This window comes from Rosa rugosa, chromosome 5, assembly GCF_958449725.1.
Source record: "Rosa rugosa chromosome 5, drRosRugo1.1, whole genome shotgun sequence".
Lineage (NCBI taxonomy): Eukaryota > Viridiplantae > Streptophyta > Magnoliopsida > Rosales > Rosaceae > Rosa > Rosa rugosa.
Window position 1 is genome coordinate 33,503,033 of NC_084824.1, and position 23,429 is coordinate 33,526,461.

Below are 23,429 nucleotides of genomic sequence, written 5' to 3' on the forward strand. Positions count from 1 at the left end.
TTTTCAGACCAGGCAGAGTAGACTGACCTGTCATCTTCCTCATCATCAGAATAGGCTATTTCGTAGCCTTTCAAATTTGCTATTTCTACTATAGGCTCATATTCGTCAAATAGAGCTTTAGTAGTTCTTTTACCCTTTTCTGGGCATTCGTTGGCATAGTGCCCTTCAGCTTTACATAACCAACATCTGCAAGCTTTCTTGCTTGGTTGTTTATGGTTGACTTGGTGATTCTTCTTTTTCTTGAAGAATTTCTTCTTAGGATCTTCGTCCTGTTGTTTCTTGAAGTTGGAATTTTTTTTGAATTTCCAATCTCTTTTCTTATTACTCCTTTTGAATCTTTTAGAGTAATATTTTTCTTTTTTCTTTCTGTGGACCTTGGATTCATGACATCCCCAGTTGGTTGGCATATCCAGTATTCCATAACAGAAATTTTCAACTCCTTTGAGTTGCTTCTTAGCCATCTTTGCTCTAAGGTTGGCTTTGCATTGCTCTCTTAGTAATTGCCTACTTCTGTCGGCAATTCCTCCAACTGAAAATCTTTCAATTGGTTTTTCAGCTATGCTTTCTCTCACAGCTGTTCTCCATGGTTCAGGGAGTTTTCTGTGCAACAGGTTGACTAGATCAGTATTTTCTAGTTCACCGATCGTACAGTAATATTCTTGAAATTCATTCAAGTATTCTTCAAAATATCTCATGTCACAAATTTTGAGAGCATAGATATTTGATTTGGCCGTTTCTTTAGCCTTTTCACTTAAATTTGAGAGGTCTCCACAAAACTGATCGCACAGGGGTACTGCAAAATCATACTGAGATTTCGAATTTTTGATTTCTTCTAGCCAGTCTTTTCCTTTGGCAGTCTCTTTGAAAGAGAAGTAATATTTTTTTGCTACTCCGGTGAGAGTAGTTTCGTAGTACACCTGAAGATCTGGTGCTTCGAATTTTCCAAGGGTTAGAGCAGATGCCATCATCAGGCTATCAACCCATTGGTCAAGAGTTTTTCTTTTGTCTAGAGCTTTATCTAGATTTAGCCAGATACCATGAGAAGAAATTGGTACTTTGGGTATATTGTCCTCTGGGACAAATCTTTGAGAATTTCTTTCTCCATTTTTTCCCGTAGGGGCTTTCTGTATAGGGAGTTTTATTTTTCCCTTTTCTCTTATGATGAAAGTTTTGGAGCTTTCTCCTTCTTCCATTTCAATATCCTGAAAGGGAAGGAGTTTTATTTCCTTTCCTGGTTTGAAAATTTTCATTTCTTCGATTAGTTTTTCTAATGGTTCAGGATTTTCGCTGGATTCTGCTTCATCATAGAGCTTTTGTGCCCTAAGCATATTTACTGGTCTGTTCAGATCAGCTTCTAATTCTTCTTTAGTGATAGACTCCGTTGGTCCTTCGACATTGACTTTGGTACCACTGCTACTAGCTTCTTCTCTAGTGCTGTAGCTTCTTCTAAGAAGATTTTTGTTTATCCTGATATTTTCTGTGATCGTCACTTTTTCTGTGATCGTCGAATTTTAGACTGATATCTCTAGTCTTTCTGCTTTCATAGATTGCCGCTTTGGCATTTTCTGCTGGTTTTTTTGGACCAGATAATCTCCATTCAATAGGAAAAGTTACTTCATTCCAAGTAAGCTTGTGAATCTGTTGTGAATGGTTCTTCTGACTGGTGAGGAATCCAGTAGTAAGACCTGGGATATTTGATATCCTTGTCTTAGGTTCTACTGTGGTACTCATCAGTTTATAGTATATTCCGTATACTATAGCCAATTCTTGCATGTCTTTTTTCATAGATATGTCATCTGTCTTGACTCTCAGTCTTAGACAGTGAGCTGCATCTTTCAAGCTAGTTGAGAAATTTGGAAAGCAGTTGAAATATGCTACTTGATTGCATAAAGATGCTTCAAGTGTTCCCAACAGACTAGCTTGGAAATCTGTCAGTCTATTGTCTTGTAAGACACATAGAACCGAACAGTTTATGCCTTCTCGAGCAAGAAATTTTATGGCTACTTGGACTGCTCTAATGTGCATAAATTGATAATTTTTTGCTCTTGCTTGGGCAACTTCATTAGGAGTGATCATCAAAAGATATGTTTATCTTGTTGTAAAGGGGGTTGTAAATTCCAATAATTTGAAGTGATGGCTGTCCATCAGGTCAAACTTTCCCCTTTTGTAGATTTGTTTAAAATCTAGTTTTGGAATTGAGGAGTTTTTTTACCTCATGTTCGATTTCATTGTATTCGAACTCTTCAGCATTTAGGAGTTGTACTCCTTTCTTTTTCCCGAAGATGCTCATCATTTTAACATCTCTGGTTTCTTTCGGGTTTTCATACCGAATACTAGTAGAACTAGTAGATGGTTCCAGAAAAATCATGTTTGGAACAGGATTCTTCTCTGGTCTTTCTAATGGTTTGAATCCATTAGCTTTCTTTGGTTTTACTGTAGGCACTTTCTTGTCCTTCAGTATATTTTTCATAGAATCCAGCGTTTTTTGCTGTTCATTGATTTTTCTACTAACATTTGTTAGCTTTTCTTCTTCCGTTTTTGGAAGTTCTTTGATATAATCTATTTTGTTTTCCAATTTTTCTAATTGGTAGATTATAGCAGGTAGTTTTTCTAGATGATCTTGACATCTAGATAATTCCTTCTGCAGGTTCTGATGTTTCTCATCAGACGATTTAAGTAGAGAATTCAACTTCTCTAATATTAAATCAGACATTGTCCCCATTGGGGATTCCCCTTTGAGCTCTTTGCAAGCTCTGATACCAGTGATTTGCGGATCTAACCAATGCTCATATAATCAAGAGGTTTTTGTTCCTCTCTAAGAGTATATAAGAGATTTTCAATATTCTGCTCAACTTTATAGATTCTTGTTTGAATTCTAAAGATAATATTCCAGTAATCGGGAGTTTCTCTTTTAAGACTTTCTCTATAGTCTTTCAATTTTCTTAACTTTTCTCTTTCTTTCTTCAATTCTTTGCTAGTAATATTACAGATAGCAATTAATTCAAGTCTGTCAACGATCGAAATTATGAATAGTAAATTTTAATTGCTTTCCTTTGAATATAGAGGATGAAGCTTAGCTGTAATTATAATTTAAACAGATAATTTCAAGATATGGGCCCACCACGCTTTATCAAAATTTAAACTATTAAGATAAAAGAGAAAAAATAATGGAGAGGGGTATTAGTGGGATGAATAGTGAGTGGTTTTGAAAAGTAGGGAGAAAAAGTGGAAAGTTTTGTGTGAGTGTGAATAAAAATAAGTTGGTGGGGTGTATGGGAGGTATTTTGCTAGATTTGGGGTGTTTGAGAATTTTCCCTTAATGATTTGCCGTATTTGGAATTTTATTCTCAAGCTTTTCAAATCTGTTAAGAGTTTTTTCTGTTTTAGGAAAAATTGAAATTGGGAGAGAATTGAGTTGTACTTTCATTGATAATAGAGGTCTCTTTATATAGAGGATTACAACTAGAGAATATGAGTCTTACATGAAAATTGAATCATACAATGAATAAGATATCTCCGAAGATATCTGTAAGACTAACCCTATTACAACTTAGACAAATCATTTAGAATTTGGATCAGACACATAAATCAGATGTCATTAAACAAAAAATAATATCACAGAGAAATAAATAATGCGGAAAAATTAACTACCCTCTAGTTATCCTTTTCTCTTGGTAGAAAAGAAGAAAATAAAAAAGAATATATGTGAGATGAACTCCACCGAATCACTCTTTACAGCAGAAGAAGCTGGAAACAACAACTGAGAGAGAGAGAGAGAGAGAGAGAGAGAGAGATGGGTTTGGAGGCAGTGGGTGATCTAGCGCTACACATAATCCTGCGCAAGTTAGGAGCTGAAGAGTCAGGGAGAGCCGCCTGCGTCAGCAAGCAACTCAGAGCTTCGGCCTCTGAAGAACCTCTTTGGTCCCATTTCTGTGCCCAGGAGCTCCACCTCTCACAACCCTTGGATCCTCATGGCAACCTTGCTCCTTCTTTCAAGGTCATTCTATTTCATTTCTAGAATTTCAATTACAGACAGAGAGACTCACTTCAATTTCATTACTTATCCCTTCGTCTGGTTCAGGCATGTTATCAATCATGGCGGGAATCTTTTCATATGTATCCTTGGTCCCTTGTCAAGCGAGTCAAAAGGTGTTGGGGCAAAATTACCAACTGGCTGACTCTTAATTTCCCAGAGGCTCAGTCTACGCTCAACAAAGGTGCATCAGAAGCTGACATTCAAGAGTTGGAGAAGACATTGAAAGTAAAACTTCCTCTCCCAACCAGGATTCTCTATCGTTTTCATGACGGTCAAGATTTAGAGGACAAGAATTGGCGGTCAAGTAGCCGAAATGGCACTCTACTGGGCCTCATAGGTGGTTATTCTTTTTATGACCGCATGGTAAATGTCTGCTTGTTGCCTTTACATCACATAGTCTTAGAAACAAAGGACATCATGGAAACGCTTGATTTTTCGGATTATATTGTTGTGGCTGCTTCTACTACACATAGCCAAAAGTTGTTTTTCCTCAACTGTACAAGTGGTCAACTCTATGTTGGTACGGCCAACCTTCTGCTTGATGGTGAAATGCTTCCTTGTGTACCGAATGCGTTGCTTAATTCAGTTCATGATCGACAGCAGGATGCCATGCTTCTTTGGTTGGAAGAACACGGCCGCCGTCTAGAAAATGGAATTATTAAACTCCGTGAACAAGAAACTATGAGAAGCATCTGTCAGTTTCCAGAGGAACCCCCTTTCTGTTCCACTGCCGTAACAAGTGGCGTACAGGTGGGCACTTTTATTAGTTTCTGCATCTCCTCCAAATTGTGCAAATTTTTGCAATATAACTAGTTACCTTCTTGTTATTCTTTTGTGCCTGGCGTATTAGTGATTAAAGAATTGTGGAATCAAAAGGTTCAATCCTGTTGACATGGTAATAACCAGCTCTTACTCTGTAAAACAACTTAGTTTAAGTCATGAAACCCACAGTTTCCTTAAAGCAGCGGGTGATGGTGTCATTTGTTATTAAGTTATACATACCTTAGGCATCAGTTTTAGATATGACTACCAGGCAAGCTGGATCCAAGCTATTACTTGCAACATCTCTCCAACTTCAATTATTGGGTCATATAAAATTTTAAACTTGTTAAGCATGATATGCTATACATTACATTACATTTATAGTTCTTGTTCATGAACATTTTTCAGCTTTCAAGGTCTGATTCCTCCAAGTAACTTATTTCAAATTTATGCTGAATGCAATTACAGAAGTGTCTACTATTAACATGTTTCTTGTCATCTAAAAGTTATCCTCTATAATTTTTAACTCAGGTTCGTTGTTCTTCCGTCTTTGTCCCGGAGTTTACTAATCTTCAAGATACCATCCAGAAGTACTTTTTTTCCTATTCAATTCGCATGTCTCTTCTACCTGAAGGATGTAGCATCAATGGAATGACATTCAACTCTTGCCAACTGCTTTCGAGGCACTGGGTCATTCGTGCTGGTGATGTTGTGGTAGGTAATGTAAATGCAGAGGCTGTTATAGGAAAGGTACGATTTCACCCTGTCAATTACATTTGCTGTCTAATTCTTCCAAAGTCTTTTAGATTTGACAATTCTACACCTTTTCCTTTAGTGGACATGAGAATTATCATGATCTTCTGACTGAGGGGTTTTCATTAGAGTCATATCTTCGAAACATATTTCAAATGACATCTCCTATTCTTCTGATATCTAGAGAAAATTGCTTATTTTAGTGATTGGAATTTTGTTGCCAACTTCCATTGTTATTTAGAAATTGATAGTCACAGCCCGTAGGCCAGAGGACACTTCCCCGATAATGAAAGTATGTTTCTCATCCCAAAAGACGAAAAATAAAAGATTGTCCAACATAAGTTTATCTTACAAATCCTTTGATAATCTTGTGTGTACTTTTTGGTCGTCAGAAATTATATAGTTAAGTTGAATTTGTTAGCTGAAAGCCTAATGTGTACCAAACATTTTGTTTTGTGCTGAATTCGGTTAAACTAGGGTTGTATGTTTGGGCATAGATGTTGTTTTTACCGACAAGGGTGAGTCTATTCAAACCTCCTAAATTGCAATTTGAACCTCCCATAATTTTTGTAAAAATTTAATCCCTCTGGTCCAAAGTAAAGTCTCCGTTGTAGTTTGAAGGTCTTGCTAGAGTCCTTTTTCAGTTTTATGAAGACTAATTATGAGTCTAGTGCTTTTAAGAGTATATTTAAATCTTAGGGTGAGTACTCAAGGGTCTTGAGTGAGTCTTTATGTCTATTTAAGTCTTCAAGTATTTAAGGGTCTTATTATTAATAAGTCTTTAGAGTCTTTTGGTGCTCTAGGAGTCTAGGGGTTATGTTTTTTAATCCTATAAATATGGCTACCTATTTTAAACCCAAGACAGATTGGAATGAAATAAAATTGAGTTTTATTGAAGGCTTGGTGCCTTGGTCTCTCTCCCCTTACCTCCCTCATTCTATTTCTCTATTGTACAGCTAAGAACCCTCTATTTCTTGTAAGATCAATCTGCTTTCTTAATCTCTCAACACTCCCAAACCCACCCAAATCATTCTCTCACCAACTGTTGCTCTATGCTGCATCACACCCTATCGACAATTGATATTCACATGCACTAAAAAATGATAATGAATATCAAGGATAATTATGGACTGTCAGCCTAGAGGTTGAGTTGGAGTTCTATATTTACAACTATTACCTTGGTTAGTAATTTAGGACAACCAAAGTTGTGGTCCTTTGTTGTTGGCACGATACATTGTAAAATCTGGACTTATGTTGTCTTTTGTTGTCGGCCAAACCACGTTAAAATCCTTCCTCAGATCAGGTAAAACGCAACATCATGTTCAGTAATTAGGTCAAAACAATTGTCTTAGATATGAATTCCCACTTCAATAACTGTGGTAATGTTCTCACTGATGAGGAGAACATTGGTAAATCCCCCTTGGGTGGTGGAAAGATAAAGTTTTAATTTTTATGGAATCCTATGCCCATAACTAAAACACGCAACTGCTTTCACCAGATTGGTAGAAGGTTGGCGTTTGGGCAGCACTTTGGCCATCCCTTTCACCAGATTTGAAGGACATCCTCTATCAAGTATTATCTTAGATTGGAAAGCTGCAGTATAACTATGCTCTCTTGTTTTGGCGATGGATATTGTATTTTGTACTATCTCTCTTTGTTTAGCTGTGGACTTCTGTAAAAAAAAATTCATGTTTCTTCTCAAAAAAGAAAGCAAAAATATTGAAGATCTCAGGCTTCTAGTACTTATAGTGCCAAACTATGCAAAAGAAGAGAATATATTGCTTTCAGAATTCTTATCTTCTTTATGTGGTTGCAGTACCCTCTCTTGCGTCCAGGTGAGCCAGAATTTGTATATGAGAGTTGCACGCCGCTGCCATCTTTGTCAGGTTCTATAGAAGGTTCTTTTGTGTTTGTCCCGGGCAGGTACGCAATCTACACCCATTAGAATGTTTGTTTTATTACATACTAGCCTCTTGATACGCATTCCGTGAGTGCCATTTGGCCTTTCGTTTTCTCTCAATGAAATGTCAAATAGTAAACAAACAATGAATTACAGCAAAAAGAAAAAACAGGTTTTCTAATAAAAAAGAAAAAAAGGTAGTGTGTTGTTTTTCCACTTTTTGTGATCAATGTTTGTTCTTCCTGTTTTTCTATTTTTCATTAAAAATCAGAAGTTAATAAGCCATGTCATGAATATGAAGTCCAAAAATTTTACCATTCTAAGATGAAGTTTGCTTTATATATAAGCTATGTATACATATTATACTACTTTTACTTTTCTTCCTAAAGAAATTAAGTGCAACCAAATTGTCATAAATAATTAAATAAATAAAAGAAATTTGTGGAACCCAAAAGCATCTTGCCATTACATTGGACCAAGGAGTTCTTCGTGGGAACAGTTTTCTTCTGTTTGAACTTTGAATTATACTTGGGCATAACTTTTTTATCTTTTTTATTTTTTATTTTTTTAGTTTGGGGTCTCTGTCTATGTTTCCATCACTTTTCCCTTACGGTTCTGCTCACATGCCAAGTATGTGGAAAAGGAAACTCTCACATCAGTTTAGAAGGTTTTGATGACTGATGTCTTCATTAGAATGAGCTTTAACAGTAATATAGCAAGACTAGGTTTAATCCTGAAGTCTGTCATTAATTTGGGCTACAGAGCAGCAGATTCCATCATATCAAAGTAGTGATGTTTGAGAATGTTCTACTTGGCTGATCTTATACCTATAATCTTCAGATGTTTACATAATGATGAACCTTGTCCGTCAAACTTTCTTGCAACAAACATGGACACATGCACTTCCCATGCTTATCTGTTGAAAGGGCTAAACTGACATTGCTCATTCTGTTTGTTGTTATAGGTTGGCGGACCCAAAAGGCAGAAGATTTAGAGTTCAAGCTGCATGCTTTCCCCTCCAGCTGCCAGACTACATCTTCTGATAATCAGAGTTCCTGATCCACATGTTTTATGTGGGAACTTGATCACACTGATCATAAAGTAGTGATATATTTCTCCTTTTCTATTTAATGGTAAATATTACCACGAAAATTCTCTCTGATGCTTGTACTTTTCTGGACATTTTGGCTAAGATCCAAGTGTGTTGTGACTATTATCTGGTATCAGTTTCAGTACATTATCTTTTAAGCTGGAATACTGGACATTGTCCTGTTTCAAGAATGCTATAGAGAGACGAAGTTCTTGGCAAGTATTTTTGAAATGAAAGAAGATCTAGGTGAAGCTGCATTTGTTCTTGGGATAAAAATTTTGAAGGAAATATCTATGGTCTGAAAATTGGACATTTCGAGGGAAATGTTGAGGATATATCGATTTCGGTAAATAATTTAGAAAAGTGATTTAAATTTGAAGAAAAACATAGAAATTTTAAATGAAACTTTTAGAGATGTTTGGTTGATCAATTATCTAATATATTTAAAAAGTAAATCTTGAACAAACTTTATTACACAGTGAGTTGTAGTAATTTAAGATGAAATATTATATGCGGAATCACTGACAATTCTTGTGCAACATCTCTCCGTTTCTTTTTCAATGGCTCGAAATCCAATCACGTCTTATATATAGTTTTTTTGTACGTATAATACAGTACACATTCAATTATAGAATCAATTTTTGATTCCATAAGCTGAGGTTTACTTATAAGGAATGGATAGATAACCTCAATTTTTGATTTCATCTCCCGTTATTCCACGCCTGTACGTATAACCTCATCCCTGGAAATGCATCTACTCATCTTCCTCAAATCACAATTATCCAGAGTAGGAAATAGATAAGGAATAATGAATCTCACATCATCAGTAGAATCATAAGAAAATAAATTCGCAAAATACTCAACTGCAATAGCTTTCATACCATTTATTTCACTACATAAAACTCCATCATTGTCAAGAAGAGCCTCAATTCTGTTTTTCCTTCTTCGAACCATGGTTGACATATGAAAAAATTTGGTGTTTTTATCCCCGTTCTGTAGCCATTTCACTCTGGACTTTTGTTGCCAATATAAAGTTTCCTGGTCCCGCACAGCTTCATACTCCTGGATAAGTTGTTGCTCAAGATTAATAAGAAAAGAATTAGAATTCCTATCCGTACATTTCTGAATCCCAGCAATACGAGCCAGCAGTTTTCTTTTCTTCTTAAAAAGATTACCAAACACAGTGGAGTTCCACTCGTTGAGATCACAGGCAAGTTGAACAACTTTATTTTGCAGGGTACCATTATAGCTTTTCCACTGATCATGAACAAACTGATTATAACTAATGTGTCCCATCCACATCGCCTGGAAACGAAACGGCCTATTCGCACCAGTGGTAATGACAGAAGAATTAGACTGTAGAAAAAGAGGGCAATGATCAGACTTCATACGTGGTAAATGTTGAATAAAAGCTTCAAGGAAGGCAAGTTTCCATAAATCATTACAAAACCCTCTATCAAGTCGTTCTTTAACCCTCTTATTAGTCCAAGTGAAAGCAGATCCATGAAACCCCAGATCAATCAAACCATATTGATCAATCCACCTCTTCATCCCACCAATTTTTCCAGCCATTGAGCCCCCATTTTTATCTGCACTACAATATTATTCATTGAAATCCCCAATAATTAACCAAGGAAGCTGACATCGAATAGCAAAGGCAGATAGATAATTCCATAGTTGGCATCTCATAGAGGTTGTAGGACTAGCATAAATAGCTGAAAGGAACCATTCCTGAGTACCACCAACAGAAACTTTAAGAGTGACAGACTGAGAATTACTATCAACAAACTCCACATTCATTTTATTCCTATCGAATAAAACCCAAACTCCTCCAGAAAAACCCACTGCTTCAGACACTTCAGCATCAGGAAACCCTTGTCTTCGAATAAAATTTTTAACTCTAGAGAAAGGAACTCTAGGCTCGCAGATAATTAAAATATCAACCTTATATAAATGGACAAGATCAGGAATAGATGATTTAAACTTCTTACCCCCAGCACCTCGCACATTCCAACATAAAATTTTAAACATTGGAAGATGAAGATAAGGTAGGGAGGGATCCCTTAATTTTCAGAAATAACACCTTCCACAAGAAGGGAAGGCACCTCTTGAACTTGTGTCAAAACACTGTTATTGTTTGGCTCCAATTTTGCTGCAGCTGGTCAACAGTCTCTTTTCTTGCGCGGGCGTGCCAGCACCGTTCGGGTGCGGTCGTCGGGGGTGTCCCTTGACCTGACTTCTATCAAGCGATTGTAGACGAGGAGAGCACCAACCTCGTCGTGGGATTCTTTGTGCCTCGTGGTGAGGACTTTGCTGAAGTTTCTTCTTGTTCACAAGTCGATACTCAATATTGCAGATTGAGCAGAGCGAAATCACCGGGAAGTATTGAGATCTTGCTAAAGCGTGACTTTAGCTTGGCTGGGTTGCTAGGGCGTTACCCTTGCTTGGCTGGTTCTGTAACCGTTGTGGTCGCGGCACTACCGTCGGCTCCCGAGGAGACTAGGATCGAAGCACGTTGACAGAGGGTTTGGTGGCACTGAAAGTCGGCTTCTGAGAAGACTAGGACTAGGAGTGTGATCACCAGTAAGAGAAAGAGAAGGAGAGGAGTTGCTCTTAGAGAGGTTTGCTCTAGAGAGAACTTAGATCATCTTAGAGATGTTGTTGTTGAATGTGAATGTGTCTATCTTGCTAGGGCGTTACCCTTGCTTGGCTGGTTCTGTAACTGATACGCTCAAAGCAAGCGCATAATTTAACCCTGAAAACATCGTTAGTAGTATAAGCAAATAGGGATCGTTCTATTCCGGGGATTGAGGGTACACCTGTCATTGTCAAAAAAAACAAATAAAGAATTAAAATAATAAAGTAAAAAGTATTATGTACAAAAATAAAATAAAGAATAAAAATATATACAAGTTAATATAAAAAGGGGGGTTTTGAGATTATAGAATTGGAATTAAAATTAAATGAAATAAAGAAAGTGTAAAAACACATATACAAGGGTGGAACACAAGAAACAAAGATCAAAACTACAATCATATGAATGAAATCCAATTACAATTCCTATAGTTGATTATCTATGTCATGAGATATAAGTTGACCATGTGAAACATTCGAAGCAAATGATTTCCCATATTTTACTTTCCTTGAATATTTAATCTAAGTGAAAGCACCTAAATTAAATCTATTGAACATGCAATCATAGTCTAGAAAACTAGCTAATCAAGAACACATTCAATGCATGAAGAACAAAGAAAGGATGTCAACCAAAGTGCACAACCTAGTATGAAAAAGTCCATCTATTTGCAATCCTCCTTAATTGATTTCGACTTTTGTCCAAAGCCTTTACTACTTAAATCTAGCACCAATTACATGCATATATCCTAAGTTGGCCATCAAAGAACACATACATATAAAAGTTTTCCATAATCCAAAATCAATTAAGCAATCTCACATAAGTAACATAAAAATCAACATAAAGAAATCACAATTTTTATTCAAACATAGAAATTGGGCTTAAACTTTGCCCTTAATGTTATTGTTAACTAGAAACAAATTCCTACGAAATTAAATAAGGAAAAAGAATAAATTACACCGTGAGTTGGAGATGGAGATGGAGTGCTTGAAACGTTGAAATCTTGAATCTTGGAAGCAAGCCTTCAAGGTGGACGATGGAGGATATGATATTCTCGGCTCCTTCTTCTTCTTCTTCTTCTTCTTCTTCTTACTTGAAAACGCAGAATTTTGCAACTAGAGAATGGAGAGAAAAATGGAATGGAAATGGAGAGACAAAGAAGATGAAATGGATGAAAGAATGTACTTAGAGTGAGAGGAGAAGGTGTTTATATAGGGAAGAAAAAGAAGAGTGAAATGATAAATGGAAGAAAAATAATGAAAGTGGTTTGTAAAATATGGAAAAGATGGAGTAATGATGAAATGAAAGCAAGGCATGAAGGTGCAGAAGTATGGAAGTGATGATGATCTATTGGAGCAGAAAAATATATCCAAGGAAAAAGAGAAAAGCATCTAGCTTTCTTCATGTGGGTAGGAAACTTGAACATGTGGTGTTGAGCTGTTTTAGGTCAGTTTCTGCCCTTTTATTCCTTCAATTATTTCTCCAACAGGAATTCAGTTTTGGCTCGTGACTTCTTCATATGAAATGATCTACCATGAGTGTAGATCATTTTGGTAAAATTTCAGAATTTATCTCCATGCCTTTGGGCTGGAAATGCTGCTGGACCTCTTACAGGTCCAGTTTTCCAGTTTTGCTTCTGCAGGAAATTGGGCTGACAGTTTGAAGGCCTTCCACTCAATTATAGCTCTGGCACTCTTCATAAGAAATGATCCTTAGGATGTGTAGAATGGATCTGGAAAGTTTCAGCTCATTTGAAGTTCATTTGGTCCGGCGGCCGCTCCTTCTTCCTTGCTTGGCTTGGTTTCTCCTAGCCGGAGTAGGAAAATGTGTAAAATTGACATTTTAGTACATTTCCATTTTTCTCCACCATTTATAGGTAAATGTGGACCTAATGCTCATTTCACCATCATTTACTCCAATCACCACTACAATTATGAGCAATGGCTACGGAAGGCAAGCCACGGTTGCAGTGTTTTGTGCGCAAGAGTTTCAGTCAACGCAATTCAATCACTTTATGAATGAATCTGCGGGTGATGCATGCCACATTTATTTACAAGCGTTACTTTTCTTTAAAATATTGCTTCAATCCGCTCTTTTTGCATTGGTCTTGGTAAATCTCTCTCTCTCTCGGTGACTGTTTTATAAAATATTGTTTCAGTCCCGCTCTTTAACTTAAATGTCTCTCTCTCTCTCTCCCCCCCCCCCCTCCCCTCTCTCTTCAAAAACCAGATCTGCGACCCCCACCGCGACCCTCACAACCCCCTCCGTTTCCAACCATCACTGATGGCCTCTCCTTCTATCTTTTTCATGTTATCTGCACTTTCCTTCACACATGGATCTGATCAATTTTATAACAGTAATCTTTTCTTCTGTCATATTGCGATTTATTCGATTTGGCTGTAAATTTGACAAAATTGTGTATCTTTTGTTTGTATGGTAGAAATTTCTTTTTCCTTTTTGTGAGTTTTGATTATGAATTGAGTTTTTGGGTTTATTTAATTTCTGTTTTGGGTTTTGATCTTGAATTTTTTATTTTTTTTTATTTTCCACGGTTGCAGGTCGTATTGTTTGGCTGTTAAAACCCTCTGCCAACTCATCTCTCAGGTATAGTTTCTGGGTTTGAGTTTTTATTGATTTGAGATGGACTTTGAATTGGGTTTTCCTGAGGAGACCAATCTTGTATCTTTCTTAGTACTGCTAATATCTACTAATACTACTGCATCTAACAATATTGAATCGCTGCATGAAGTACCACTTGAAAGGAGCTTTCTGTTAGATTTATTTGATCCGAATCCCATTTTACATGATGGAACTTTCTGTTGTACTTTACTGTATATGAATATCTCTTTAAAGGTAGTCATATGCTTCTTCTTTCTTATCTTGCTCTTGCTGTTTGCTTCAACAAGGAATGAAACAAATAATAATAAGCCCAGAAAGCTCTGAAGCTAAAGCATTAGAGAAGGTGGAGGATAAGTCCAAAGTTGCCAGGGTATACCAAATTTCCTATGCAAGATTAATTGTTCCGTAGTTTTCTTACAGATAATATGTAATTCATGCTGTAGTGCTAAAAATGTTTCTTTGATGATTATTTAGGCATTGAAGGAAAGTGTTCTCCATCAAATATGTGAGGCAAAGCCATTGGCTTTGATCATTGATTGGAATTCACTCATGCCTAACAAAAAGAAGAGAACTGTGATGTATTTCTTTGTATTTTGCTGCTGAGTTAACTGACTAATTTTTGTGCAAGCTGATTTACTTAGCAACTTGGATAATTACTGCTTACTCATTTCCTTTGCAATTTGGGCTTTTGTTAATTGTTTTTATACCCTATACTAATATTTGTGTATGTTGTTATTAATTGCAGGCACATACTATACTAGATTTCCCAACTTTCTTGCTTGTTAGCTCAATAGAAAATAGTTGATTGAGCCTTCAAACATTTAAAACCAATTGCAGGTGCTTGGCAGCAAAGGGTGAAGAGTCTGGTGAATGTGAAAGATATTCCAAATATTATCGTTCGCCATGCCCAGGTGAATGGGCAAGTATTTCTTAGCTTATTTCTTCTACAATTATTTGTCTTCCAATAAAATCTGATTGGAAGTTTAACTTCTTCTGTTAAACTTTTTCATAAATGTATTAAATTGTTGGTACTTTACTCATACGTAGATTGTCATTGCATAAACTGTGACATTACTGTGTAAGGATTGCATAATCTGAACTTTAACTTGCAGCATAGCCCTGGCAAAGTTTGCACCAGAATCACAGGGCACACTGAATTTTAAGTTTGGAACTTCTTCTGGAGCTGTATCTTAGCCTTGAGAACTTTTTAGTTAGAAACTTGTATGTGATAACAGTACTATTGGGATGGAGTGGGTTATGTAATGCTGTGTAGCCTGTGTTGGGTTTGATTTATAATACTCATAGTGACATTACTGTAATCTCTATGGTACAATGAATGAAGTTATTAATTTTATTTTCATCTTTTCTGGGCATGGTCAATTCAATTCCCTGCAAAGCAGGTTAAAATCCAATGGAGATTTGTTAAATGAGAACAGAAATTGGTAAACTACTAAATTAGGTTTGAATGGAGATGGGATGTCACAGATTGCATATAGGCGTGGATAAAAGAATAATAGAATATAGTAAAGGCTGTCACGGACATAGAGGTAGGCCCCTCCAAGAGTCAAACTGTATAGAGCCACATACCGATTTATATGTGACATATGGGCCTAAAGCAACTGGTCCACAGAGCACTGACATGAAAAAAAGTGGCTGCATCGTTGCTTTGCTCCATACACACAGATAACCGTAGCCTTTGACCTCCATACCCACGAATCATGCATGTGGCTATTGTTCAGAATTGTGGTGGTGAATGTACCTAAGAAAATAGAAATTGAGTTAAAAATCGATTCGTTAAGGAATTAACTAAGCAAAATGTGAGGAATTAACTATTAAAATACCACTTTAAAATGCTCCTATCAGTAACCGTTGTGGTCGCGGCACTACCGTCGGCTCCCGAGGAGACTATGACCGAAGCACGTTGACAGAGGGTTTGGTGGCACTGAAAGTCGGCTTCTGAGAAGACTAGGACTAGGAATGTGATCACCGCTAAGAGAAAGAGAAGGAGAGGAGTTGCTCTTAGAGAGGTTTGCTCTAGAGAGAACTTAGATCATCTTAGAGATGTTGTTGTTGTATGTGAATGGGTCATTGTGTGTTGGTGTTTGGTCGTGGTACTACAATCGGCTCCCGAGGAGACTAGGACCGAAGCACGTTGACAGAGGGTTTGGTGACACTGAAAGTCGGCTTCTGAGAAGACTAGGACTAGGAGTGTGATCACCGGTAGGAGAAAGAGAAGGAGAGGAGTTGCTCTTAGAGAGGTTTGCTCTAGAGAGAACTTAGATCATCTTAGAGATGTTTTGATGTTGTATGTGAATGTGTCTCTTAGAATGAGAGGAGAAGGTGTTTATATAGGGAAGAAAAAGAAGAGTGAAATGATGAGTGGAAGAAAAATAATGAAAGTAGATCTAAGTTCACTTGTAAAATATGGAAAAGATAGAGAAAAGATGAAATGAAAGCAAAGCATGAAGGTGCAGCAACATGGAAGTGGTGATGATCTATTAAAGAGATTGTAGAAGAAAAATATATCCAAAGAAAAAGAGAAAAGCATCTAGCTTTCTTCATGTGGGTAGGAAACATGAACATGTGAATATTGAGCTGGTTTTAGGTCAGTTTCTGCCCCTTTATTCCTTCAATTATTTCTCCAACAAGACTTCATTATATGCCTTCGACTTCTTCATATGAAATGTTCCACTATGAGTGTAGATCATCCTGACAAATTTTCAGATTTTTATTCCATGTGGTTGGGCCGAAAATGCTGCTGGACCTCTTACAGGTCCAGTTTTCCAGTTTTGCTTCTGTAGAAAATTGGGCTGATTGTTTGAAGGCCTTCCACTCAAAAAAAGCTCTTACACTCTTCATAATAAATGATCCTTGAGCTGTCTAGAATGGATCTGGAAAGTTTCAGCACATTTCGATTTCATTTGGTTAGTCTGCCACCCCTCCTTCCTTGTCTAGCTCGGTTTTTCCTAGCCGAAGTAGGAAAATATGCTAAAGTTGACTTGTCATACTTCCATAGTAGGCTTTATTTAGCCTCTAAATATATATTTCGAGCTTGTCGACAATATATAGCTTGAGCCACTGATATTGGCTCAATTTCTCCAAGACGTGCCTTGTCAGGCCAAAATGTTCATTTTGGGTCCAAACAGTTATCTGCAAAGGTCTTCTCAACAAAATTTTCAGCTGCATTTGACACTGTATCCTCCATTGAACAATCCCCATTCGACATTTTCTCCTCCGGAGGACAATGACCAAACACTGCTGGAACACAACAACTTTGCACGTTATTCTCCTGACAAACACTAGTACTAAAACTCACACCAATAGTACTAGTACCAGGATTAGTTAAAACTTTGCTCTTCCTCTGATACCGCATAGTGGATTTGGGCACAACTCCACTGCTAGAGGGCCCAATCACTTTATTAGACATATCTTTCATCGGAACCCTTGCAGGAAGCTTATCTTTCAGCCTTTTGATTTTTTCATTCATCACTCTCTTCCCATTGCTCTTATCAGAGGCTTTATCATCAGTTTCTTTAGACACCTTGGTCTGCTGAACTTTCTCTTGTAGGTTCTTCCAAAGCTTAACAATTGGTGGATCAGAAGGAGGAGCAGGTTCATTGCTACGAGAAGCATTTGTCTCATTTCCGATATTCTCCTCTCCAGAAGCCTCCTGAAGCACTGCAAAACGAGATCCAGAGCCTTGAACTTTCTTAACGTCCCCATTGTCAGCATTAGTTCTTCTTTTATTCTTATAGGTCATCAACATCCAAGGACCCATGTCCTTCTTCATAACGGGCGGAGAGGGAACCACATTCACTTGGGCGGTATCCATATCTTGCTGAATATTATAATTGGGATCATCAGGACCACTACCATCATTGGATGTAGGTTTAGCATTCGCAGAAGCATTTGCGCTAGTAACATTCTCAGTGTGGATATGGGGACATTTATCCTTAACATGACCATAGCAGCCACATTCAAAACAGATCATAGAAATTCCTTCATAGACAACTCCATAAGCCACACCCTCGACTTCTATAAATGGTCTCAAAGGTTTACTCAGGTCAACTTCAATACAGACACTGGCAAATTTGCCTCTAGCTTGGCCAAGAGTCACCTGATCAATCTTCACAACATCCCCAATTATCCCACCAATCCTAGCAATTGTGAATTCCTTAAAGTATTTCACAGGCAAACCACAGAGTCTTACCCATAAAGCCATTCGACTTATTTTCTCCTCAGCTGGATCAAACTCAGGTCTCCATTTATGCACCACCAATGTTTGCCCAGCTAGGATCCAAGGTCCACCACAAAGAACCTGATTCATATCTTCATCAAGGTTGAATTTAACAATGAAATAATCATTAGGAAGATCAATCAAATGCCAACCACCCTTTAGCTGCCATTTTCTCCTTAAGCCCCTAAGCATAAAATCAAACGCATTAGTAGAATTTGGCTTCCCCATCAATTTGACAATTACAGCACTACGCCAGTCATAATCGAGTTTATTATGAATTTTCTGAGAAAAGGAGACGTTGAGACCATGCTTACCAGTAGAGTAAGAATAATCCTCATTAGTCATCTCAAAGTCTTCTACCATGGTTTGATGGAATCGATCAACTGGGTTTATCAATAGACTTGCATAGCTGGGCACAGGTGAAGGAGGAGGAGTCTCAACCCGTCGCGAATCCAAGTCTTCCATTCTGAGAGCCGCCAATTCAGAACTCAGCTCCGTACCGTTTCGATTTCGTTTTCTTTGGAACAAGGAACCACCTCCTTCTCCGCCGCTTCCCGGTGGAAGGGCGGAGAAGGTGAACACCGGGGACGCCACCAGGCAACAAGAATGGCTCAATAGATGCCGGAGATAAGAGGTCAACGCCGATGAGCACCACAGTCAATTATCTCGAACGGTTGCTATCACAGAGAGAAAAGGGTAAGGCGCGTGAGAAGAACGCTCTCGAAACTATTCTGTTTTAATATTTAATTGTTAACTTTAATATAAGAGCAGTAGTATGATAAATTAGAAAATATTAAAATCAAAATTAAATACCCCTACGTACAATCTTATCCACCAACTTATATAAAAATTGACCGAGAAAAAAACATTGTTAAAGAGAAAAGAAATGAAAAAAAACAATCAAGATGTAGTATGTTGCCGCGTGGGGCAGATGCATTGGATAGATGATGCAACGGAGGGCAAAAAAAGAAAAAGAAAAAAAAAGTTGAATTAAAAAGAGCAAGGGAAGGAGGCTGAAAAAGTGAAAGAAGCCTCCAAGAGAGCAGACGCGGAAGCACGTGTGGTCACGTGATAGTCGCGGTGCTTCAATTACCTTCTCTCTTCTCTCTCAGGTTTTCACTGAAACGAACCGATTGCCTTGTTTTCTGGATTTCAGATCTCTTCGCCGGAGTTCTTTTCTCCTGAATTAACGGTATGTAGACTTACAGATCCCTTCGTCTCTCTCTCTCTCTCTCTCTGTAATATGAATATGTATTTGCTGTGTCTGAAAAGAATCCAGAAATACATAGAAATTGTAATTAAATAAATAAATGTTGGAATAGGGAGAGAAGACTGAAGGTTCGCGTCGAGTCTTCACTTTTCCCTTGCCCATCGGTCACTTCGCGTCGCCGTTCGATTTTTTTTTCTTCAGGTTTCTCAATTTCCTCTCTCCCCGATCTCTCAATTTAATAGTCGGATTCGGTCTTCTGGATTTCTTCATATAGGCAATGATTCTGGATTCGAATTTGATTGCTTACCTTTTATGTCTGCTTTTGCTTGGGATGTGTTTTTGTTGTTTGAGCTAGTGCACAATTTTTCTAGTGATGATAGTACAATTACGTGACTGAAAAGTGTGATTAAGAGTTAGAATTCTTAACTTGCTGGATTAAACTTTAGGGTTTAGAGATACTTATCAGTTGGCTCCATCTACTCGAAGAATTGTCATCTGGATACATTTCATGGTTTTTTTTTTTTTTTTTTTTTTTTTCTTATTACAGAAATGTACAATAATGTGGGAGCCCAGCCTGGTGTGCCGAGACCACCTGCAAATCCCCAGCCTAATCCGTTTGGAAATACGTTTTATGGTGCTGGTTCAGGACTTATCCGAGGTGGATTGGGTGCCTATGGAGAGAAAATTCTAGGATCAAGCTCTGAGTATGTACAAAGCAACGTAAGTAGCAGACCAAGGCTATATAGTTTCTGCTCTACTATAAAAGATAAGGATTATATACTGTTAACTTACTACTTTTGGTTTCAGTCAAATTATGAAGCTTGTGATTTAAGTGTAGATATCATACAGATCACCGCATCTTTGTTGGCCCTTCTTCATCTAACTTGGGTCCATGATAATTTTAGCAGACTGAAAATACTGTTATTCTGCATAGTGTAATAATAAACGGGATCATATAATAGATATGGTCAGTACAGTATATTGTTTGATTTATTTTTTATTTTTTTTGTTATAATGAATGGGGAATAAATATGCTCAGTACTATATTGACTGATACTTGAATTAAAGGGATGAACTGAAATTATAGGATGATCGCTTTATAAAAGGCTTGATTCATGTGGAACAAATTTGATTTGTTTTGTTTTGTTGTTTTTCCTTTTCTTTTATACTTTTTTTTCGTACTTATTTTTTATTTTATTTTTATAATTCATGTTACACAGCCCTTCAGTGGCCGAAGGTCAATGGTCCATGTTTAACTAGGTGATGCAGGACAAGTAGCAAAAAGAACTGTAGAGCTAGGGTTTGTTTGAGTACTCTTGAATTTGGTCGCTATGCTCTTGTTTTTTTAAGAAGAAAAGGGATTTAGAATAAGAAACTTAAGAAGAAAAGGGATAGAACTACTAGCATCACACCAGTAGGGTTTCTAGGCATCACACCCAGAGGTCTTAGGCATCACACCTAAGGTTAGGTTGCATCACACAAACTCGGAGAGAAGCAAAAGCTTTCAATTTTTATTAACTCAAATCTGAAAATAAAAGACTACAAATGCCTCTATATATAGGGAGGATAAGAAAATTCTAGAATAATTAGGAATATCCTTAAAGAATCCTAAAGAAATAATCCTAATAATTATAAGAATCCTAACAATAAAACCTAGATTTATTTGAACTACTTTCCAAATCCTGACTTAGAATATTCTGCTAGCATCCTTCATCACTAGGTTAGTCCATGGTATTGTAGTAGCCTGATGCCCAAGTTGTAAAAGGCATTCAACAACTTCAAATAATGTATTTAAATGACTAAATTAACCTTTGTAAACTTAAGTTCTGAAATGTTACAAGCTGTTCTTGAGTTGCAACTTTGTGATTTGGTTTATGGTGATTGAGCTTTATTCTGATATCTTCTGTTTAAATGAGCAGATTAGTAGATATTTCTCTGATCCTCAGTATTACTTCCAAGTGAATGATCAGTATGTGAGGAACAAATTGAAGGTGGTTCTATTTCCATTTCTGCACAGGGTAAGTGCTAACCTCATTTGGTTTTTTGCTTGTTGAATCAGGTTCATGCCATAGAATTCACTCCTTCACCCCTTTTGTTTCAGGGTCATTGGACACGGATAACTGAGCCCGTAGGAGGCAGACTTTCTTATAAACCCCCAATATACGATATCAATGCACCCGACCTATACATTCCCTTTATGGCATTTGGTACCTATGTGGTTTTGGCTGGCTTCTCATTGGGTCGTCATGGGAAGTAAGTTTTATGAAAATTCTTGTACTCCTTTTATTTTCTGGTTGATTTAGTGATGGCAATTCATTTTCAATTGGGAATGAAAATCAATATTTCTCTTTCAGTAGCTGTGCTGTCATTATTTCCCCTCAGCTGATGATGCTTCTACTATTAGTCTGTTCTTTTTGCTCTGGTCTCCGTACATCCATATATGAGAGAAATAAGTGAAAATCTATTTTTATTATTTTTATTTGGTAAAATTATTTGTTTGATTTGTTGCTTTAGAGTAGTTGAATTTGCATTTTCCCCCTCGAAAATGGGTCAAATTTCCCCGGAGGGCAATAGTCATCCAAATAAGTGCCAATGTATAACAATATTTTTTGGTATTAAAAAAGAAGTTAATAAAGAGAAAGAAGAACATTAAAATGATTTCATTGTTAAATCTGAACACTATCTTTTATCAAGGTTCAAAATAAGAGGTGCTTTCAAAATTAAAAGATGGTGTTCAAGCTTCAAGCAAGTCTCTTGCTAGATTCTGCCCTTGGCTTAAACTGTCAGCAGTACATCAATTGGGAAATTAGCGAGTCTATTGAAAAGAGAACCAAACACCCTTTTTACCGGTATTGGTGTACTGGTTAGTTTGAGGCCAATTTTAGTATTTTTGTTAGAAAAATAAAGACGACTTGTTGATGCATTGTGCTTTATTAAATGAAGATGTATAATTGTTCAGGGTCGTCATCAAAGAGAAGGGCTTCTTGATGTCACTTGTGCCGCACTTCTCAGTCTCACTGCCATGCTCGGCTTATGCTCTAATATGCCATTGATATTGTGCTATCGTTTGAGACAAGTTGATTTTGAATTGAAACGGGTCCTAGAATGTACCGGCATTTGATTCAGAATGTTATTTTGTTTAGTGTAGGTATATAAGAATCTAATGGAGTTGGGTAGATACTTCTACTTGTTCAGAACCAACACACATACAACTGTGCAAACTTAGAATACAAATCTTTACTATGTGTTTATGGAACTATGCATCTCCTATGGTATCAATCTGATTTTGTAACTCTTTTGGTTCCAATTCAGTTGCTTCAGAAATTGACAATATATTTGAGGCCTATTTTAGTATTTTTGTTATAAAATGAAGACGTCTTGTTGATGCATTGTGCTTTATTAATGAAGACGTATATAAAATTAGATCTGGAAGGATTTCCTAGGTCTTTTGATTCTTACCTGAGGTTTGATCACCACTGTACGCTTTTCCATTTCCTCAACTACATCATGCTGGCATTGGGATTTTCTTTGAACTTAAGAAACTTTTTAATACTTATTATTTCTCAAATTGTTTTTCCTCTTTATTGTCAGGTTCAGCCCTGAGGCTCTAAACTGGTTATTTATCAAGGGATTGCTTGGCTGGTTTGTGCAAGTTATAATTCTGAAAATCACGTTGTTTTCATTGGGTGGTGGTGAGGCGCCCTTGCTAGATATGGTGGCATATGCAGGTTATACTTTCACTGGGTTATGCTTGGCTGTGCTTGGACGGATTATGTGGAATTATTCGTACTATTTTTTGATGCCTTGGACCTGTTTATGCATGGGAGTCTTCTTGGTGAAGACTATGAAGAGAGTCCTCTTTGCAGAGGTGAGGAGTTATGATTCAAGCAAGCACCATTATCTCCTGCTCTTCATTGCTTTGGCTCAGTTCCCAGTTTTTACTTGGCTTGGTAACATTAGTGTTAATTGGCTGATATAAGACTGCTTTTGTATCGAGAAAGAAACATTCATTGTTTATAGCAGTTTCTGAAACGTTGTATACAATTTTCTTTGAATTTGTTTCAAGCGATGATGACTTTTGCACTCCCAGGTTTAACATTAACAGTTATAATTTTCGAGTGTTTTTAGTGCTGGGGCTTCTCAAGGAATGTACTAGTATTCTGGGTAAGAGGGAAATACTAGACTGGAAA

The 23,429-nt window shown here is 37.1% G+C and overlaps 3 protein-coding genes and 1 long non-coding RNA gene across 6 annotated transcripts; 3 read left to right on the top strand and 1 right to left on the bottom strand.

The window, feature by feature from the left end:
* Nucleotides 1-3,712: 3,712 nt before the first annotated feature.
* LOC133710104 (F-box protein SKIP16) lies at nucleotides 3,713-8,706 on the top strand. Its single transcript, XM_062136094.1, has 5 exons — nucleotides 3,713-3,997; nucleotides 4,082-4,786; nucleotides 5,330-5,548; nucleotides 7,368-7,474; nucleotides 8,416-8,706. Exons 1-5 carry the CDS (start codon nucleotides 3,794-3,796, stop codon nucleotides 8,492-8,494), a joined length of 1,314 nt encoding a protein of 437 aa, XP_061992078.1. The 5' UTR covers nucleotides 3,713-3,793; the 3' UTR covers nucleotides 8,495-8,706.
* Nucleotides 8,707-9,102: 396 nt separating this feature from the next.
* Nucleotides 9,103-12,823, bottom strand: LOC133708280 (uncharacterized). Its single transcript, XM_062133735.1, has 2 exons — nucleotides 12,132-12,823; nucleotides 9,103-11,360 (listed from the first exon to the last, which is right to left on the bottom strand). The coding sequence occupies exon 2, from the start codon at nucleotides 10,111-10,113 to the stop codon at nucleotides 9,253-9,255; it is 861 nt and encodes a 286-aa protein (XP_061989719.1). The 5' UTR covers nucleotides 10,114-11,360; nucleotides 12,132-12,823; the 3' UTR covers nucleotides 9,103-9,252.
* Nucleotides 12,824-13,398: 575 nt separating this feature from the next.
* LOC133712252 (uncharacterized) lies at nucleotides 13,399-15,146 on the top strand. Of its 2 annotated transcripts, XR_009847246.1 has the most exons (3): nucleotides 13,399-13,529; nucleotides 13,732-14,162; nucleotides 14,267-15,146. It is a non-coding gene; the product is annotated as an uncharacterized LOC133712252 (long non-coding RNA). The 2 variants fall into 2 exon arrangements; XR_009847245.1 differs by having other exon boundaries at nucleotides 13,732-15,146.
* Nucleotides 15,147-19,043: 3,897 nt separating this feature from the next.
* Nucleotides 19,044-23,322, top strand: LOC133709793 (uncharacterized). 2 transcript variants are annotated; one of them, XM_062135669.1, is made up of 6 exons: nucleotides 19,044-19,221; nucleotides 19,352-19,440; nucleotides 19,787-19,959; nucleotides 21,159-21,257; nucleotides 21,341-21,492; nucleotides 22,831-23,322. In XM_062135669.1, exons 3-6 carry the CDS (start codon nucleotides 19,789-19,791, stop codon nucleotides 23,216-23,218), a joined length of 810 nt encoding a protein of 269 aa, XP_061991653.1. In that variant the 5' UTR covers nucleotides 19,044-19,221; nucleotides 19,352-19,440; nucleotides 19,787-19,788; the 3' UTR covers nucleotides 23,219-23,322. The 2 variants fall into 2 exon arrangements, with proteins under 2 accessions (XP_061991653.1, XP_061991652.1); XM_062135668.1 differs by lacking the exon at nucleotides 19,352-19,440 and having other exon boundaries at nucleotides 19,045-19,221.
* Nucleotides 23,323-23,429: the final 107 nt, after the last annotated feature.

Coding starts and splice junctions, on each gene's coding strand:
- LOC133710104 (XM_062136094.1), top strand. CDS start 3,794: ATGGGTTTGGAGGCAGTGGGTGATCTAGCGCTACACATAATCCTGCGC. Junction 5,549..7,367: donor CAGAGGCTGTTATAGGAAAG/GTACGATTTCAC, acceptor ATGTGGTTGCAG/TACCCTCTCTTGCGTCCAGG. Junction 7,475..8,415: donor TTTGTGTTTGTCCCGGGCAG/GTACGCAATCTA, acceptor TTGTTGTTATAG/GTTGGCGGACCCAAAAGGCA.
- LOC133708280 (XM_062133735.1), bottom strand. CDS start 10,113: ATGGCTGGAAAAATTGGTGGGATGAAGAGGTGGATTGATCAATATGGT.
- LOC133709793 (XM_062135669.1), top strand. CDS start 19,789: ATGTACAATAATGTGGGAGCCCAGCCTGGTGTGCCGAGACCACCTGCA. Junction 21,258..21,340: donor TATTTCCATTTCTGCACAGG/GTAAGTGCTAAC, acceptor CTTTTGTTTCAG/GGTCATTGGACACGGATAAC. Junction 21,493..22,830: donor TCATTGGGTCGTCATGGGAA/GTAAGTTTTATG, acceptor CTTTATTGTCAG/GTTCAGCCCTGAGGCTCTAA.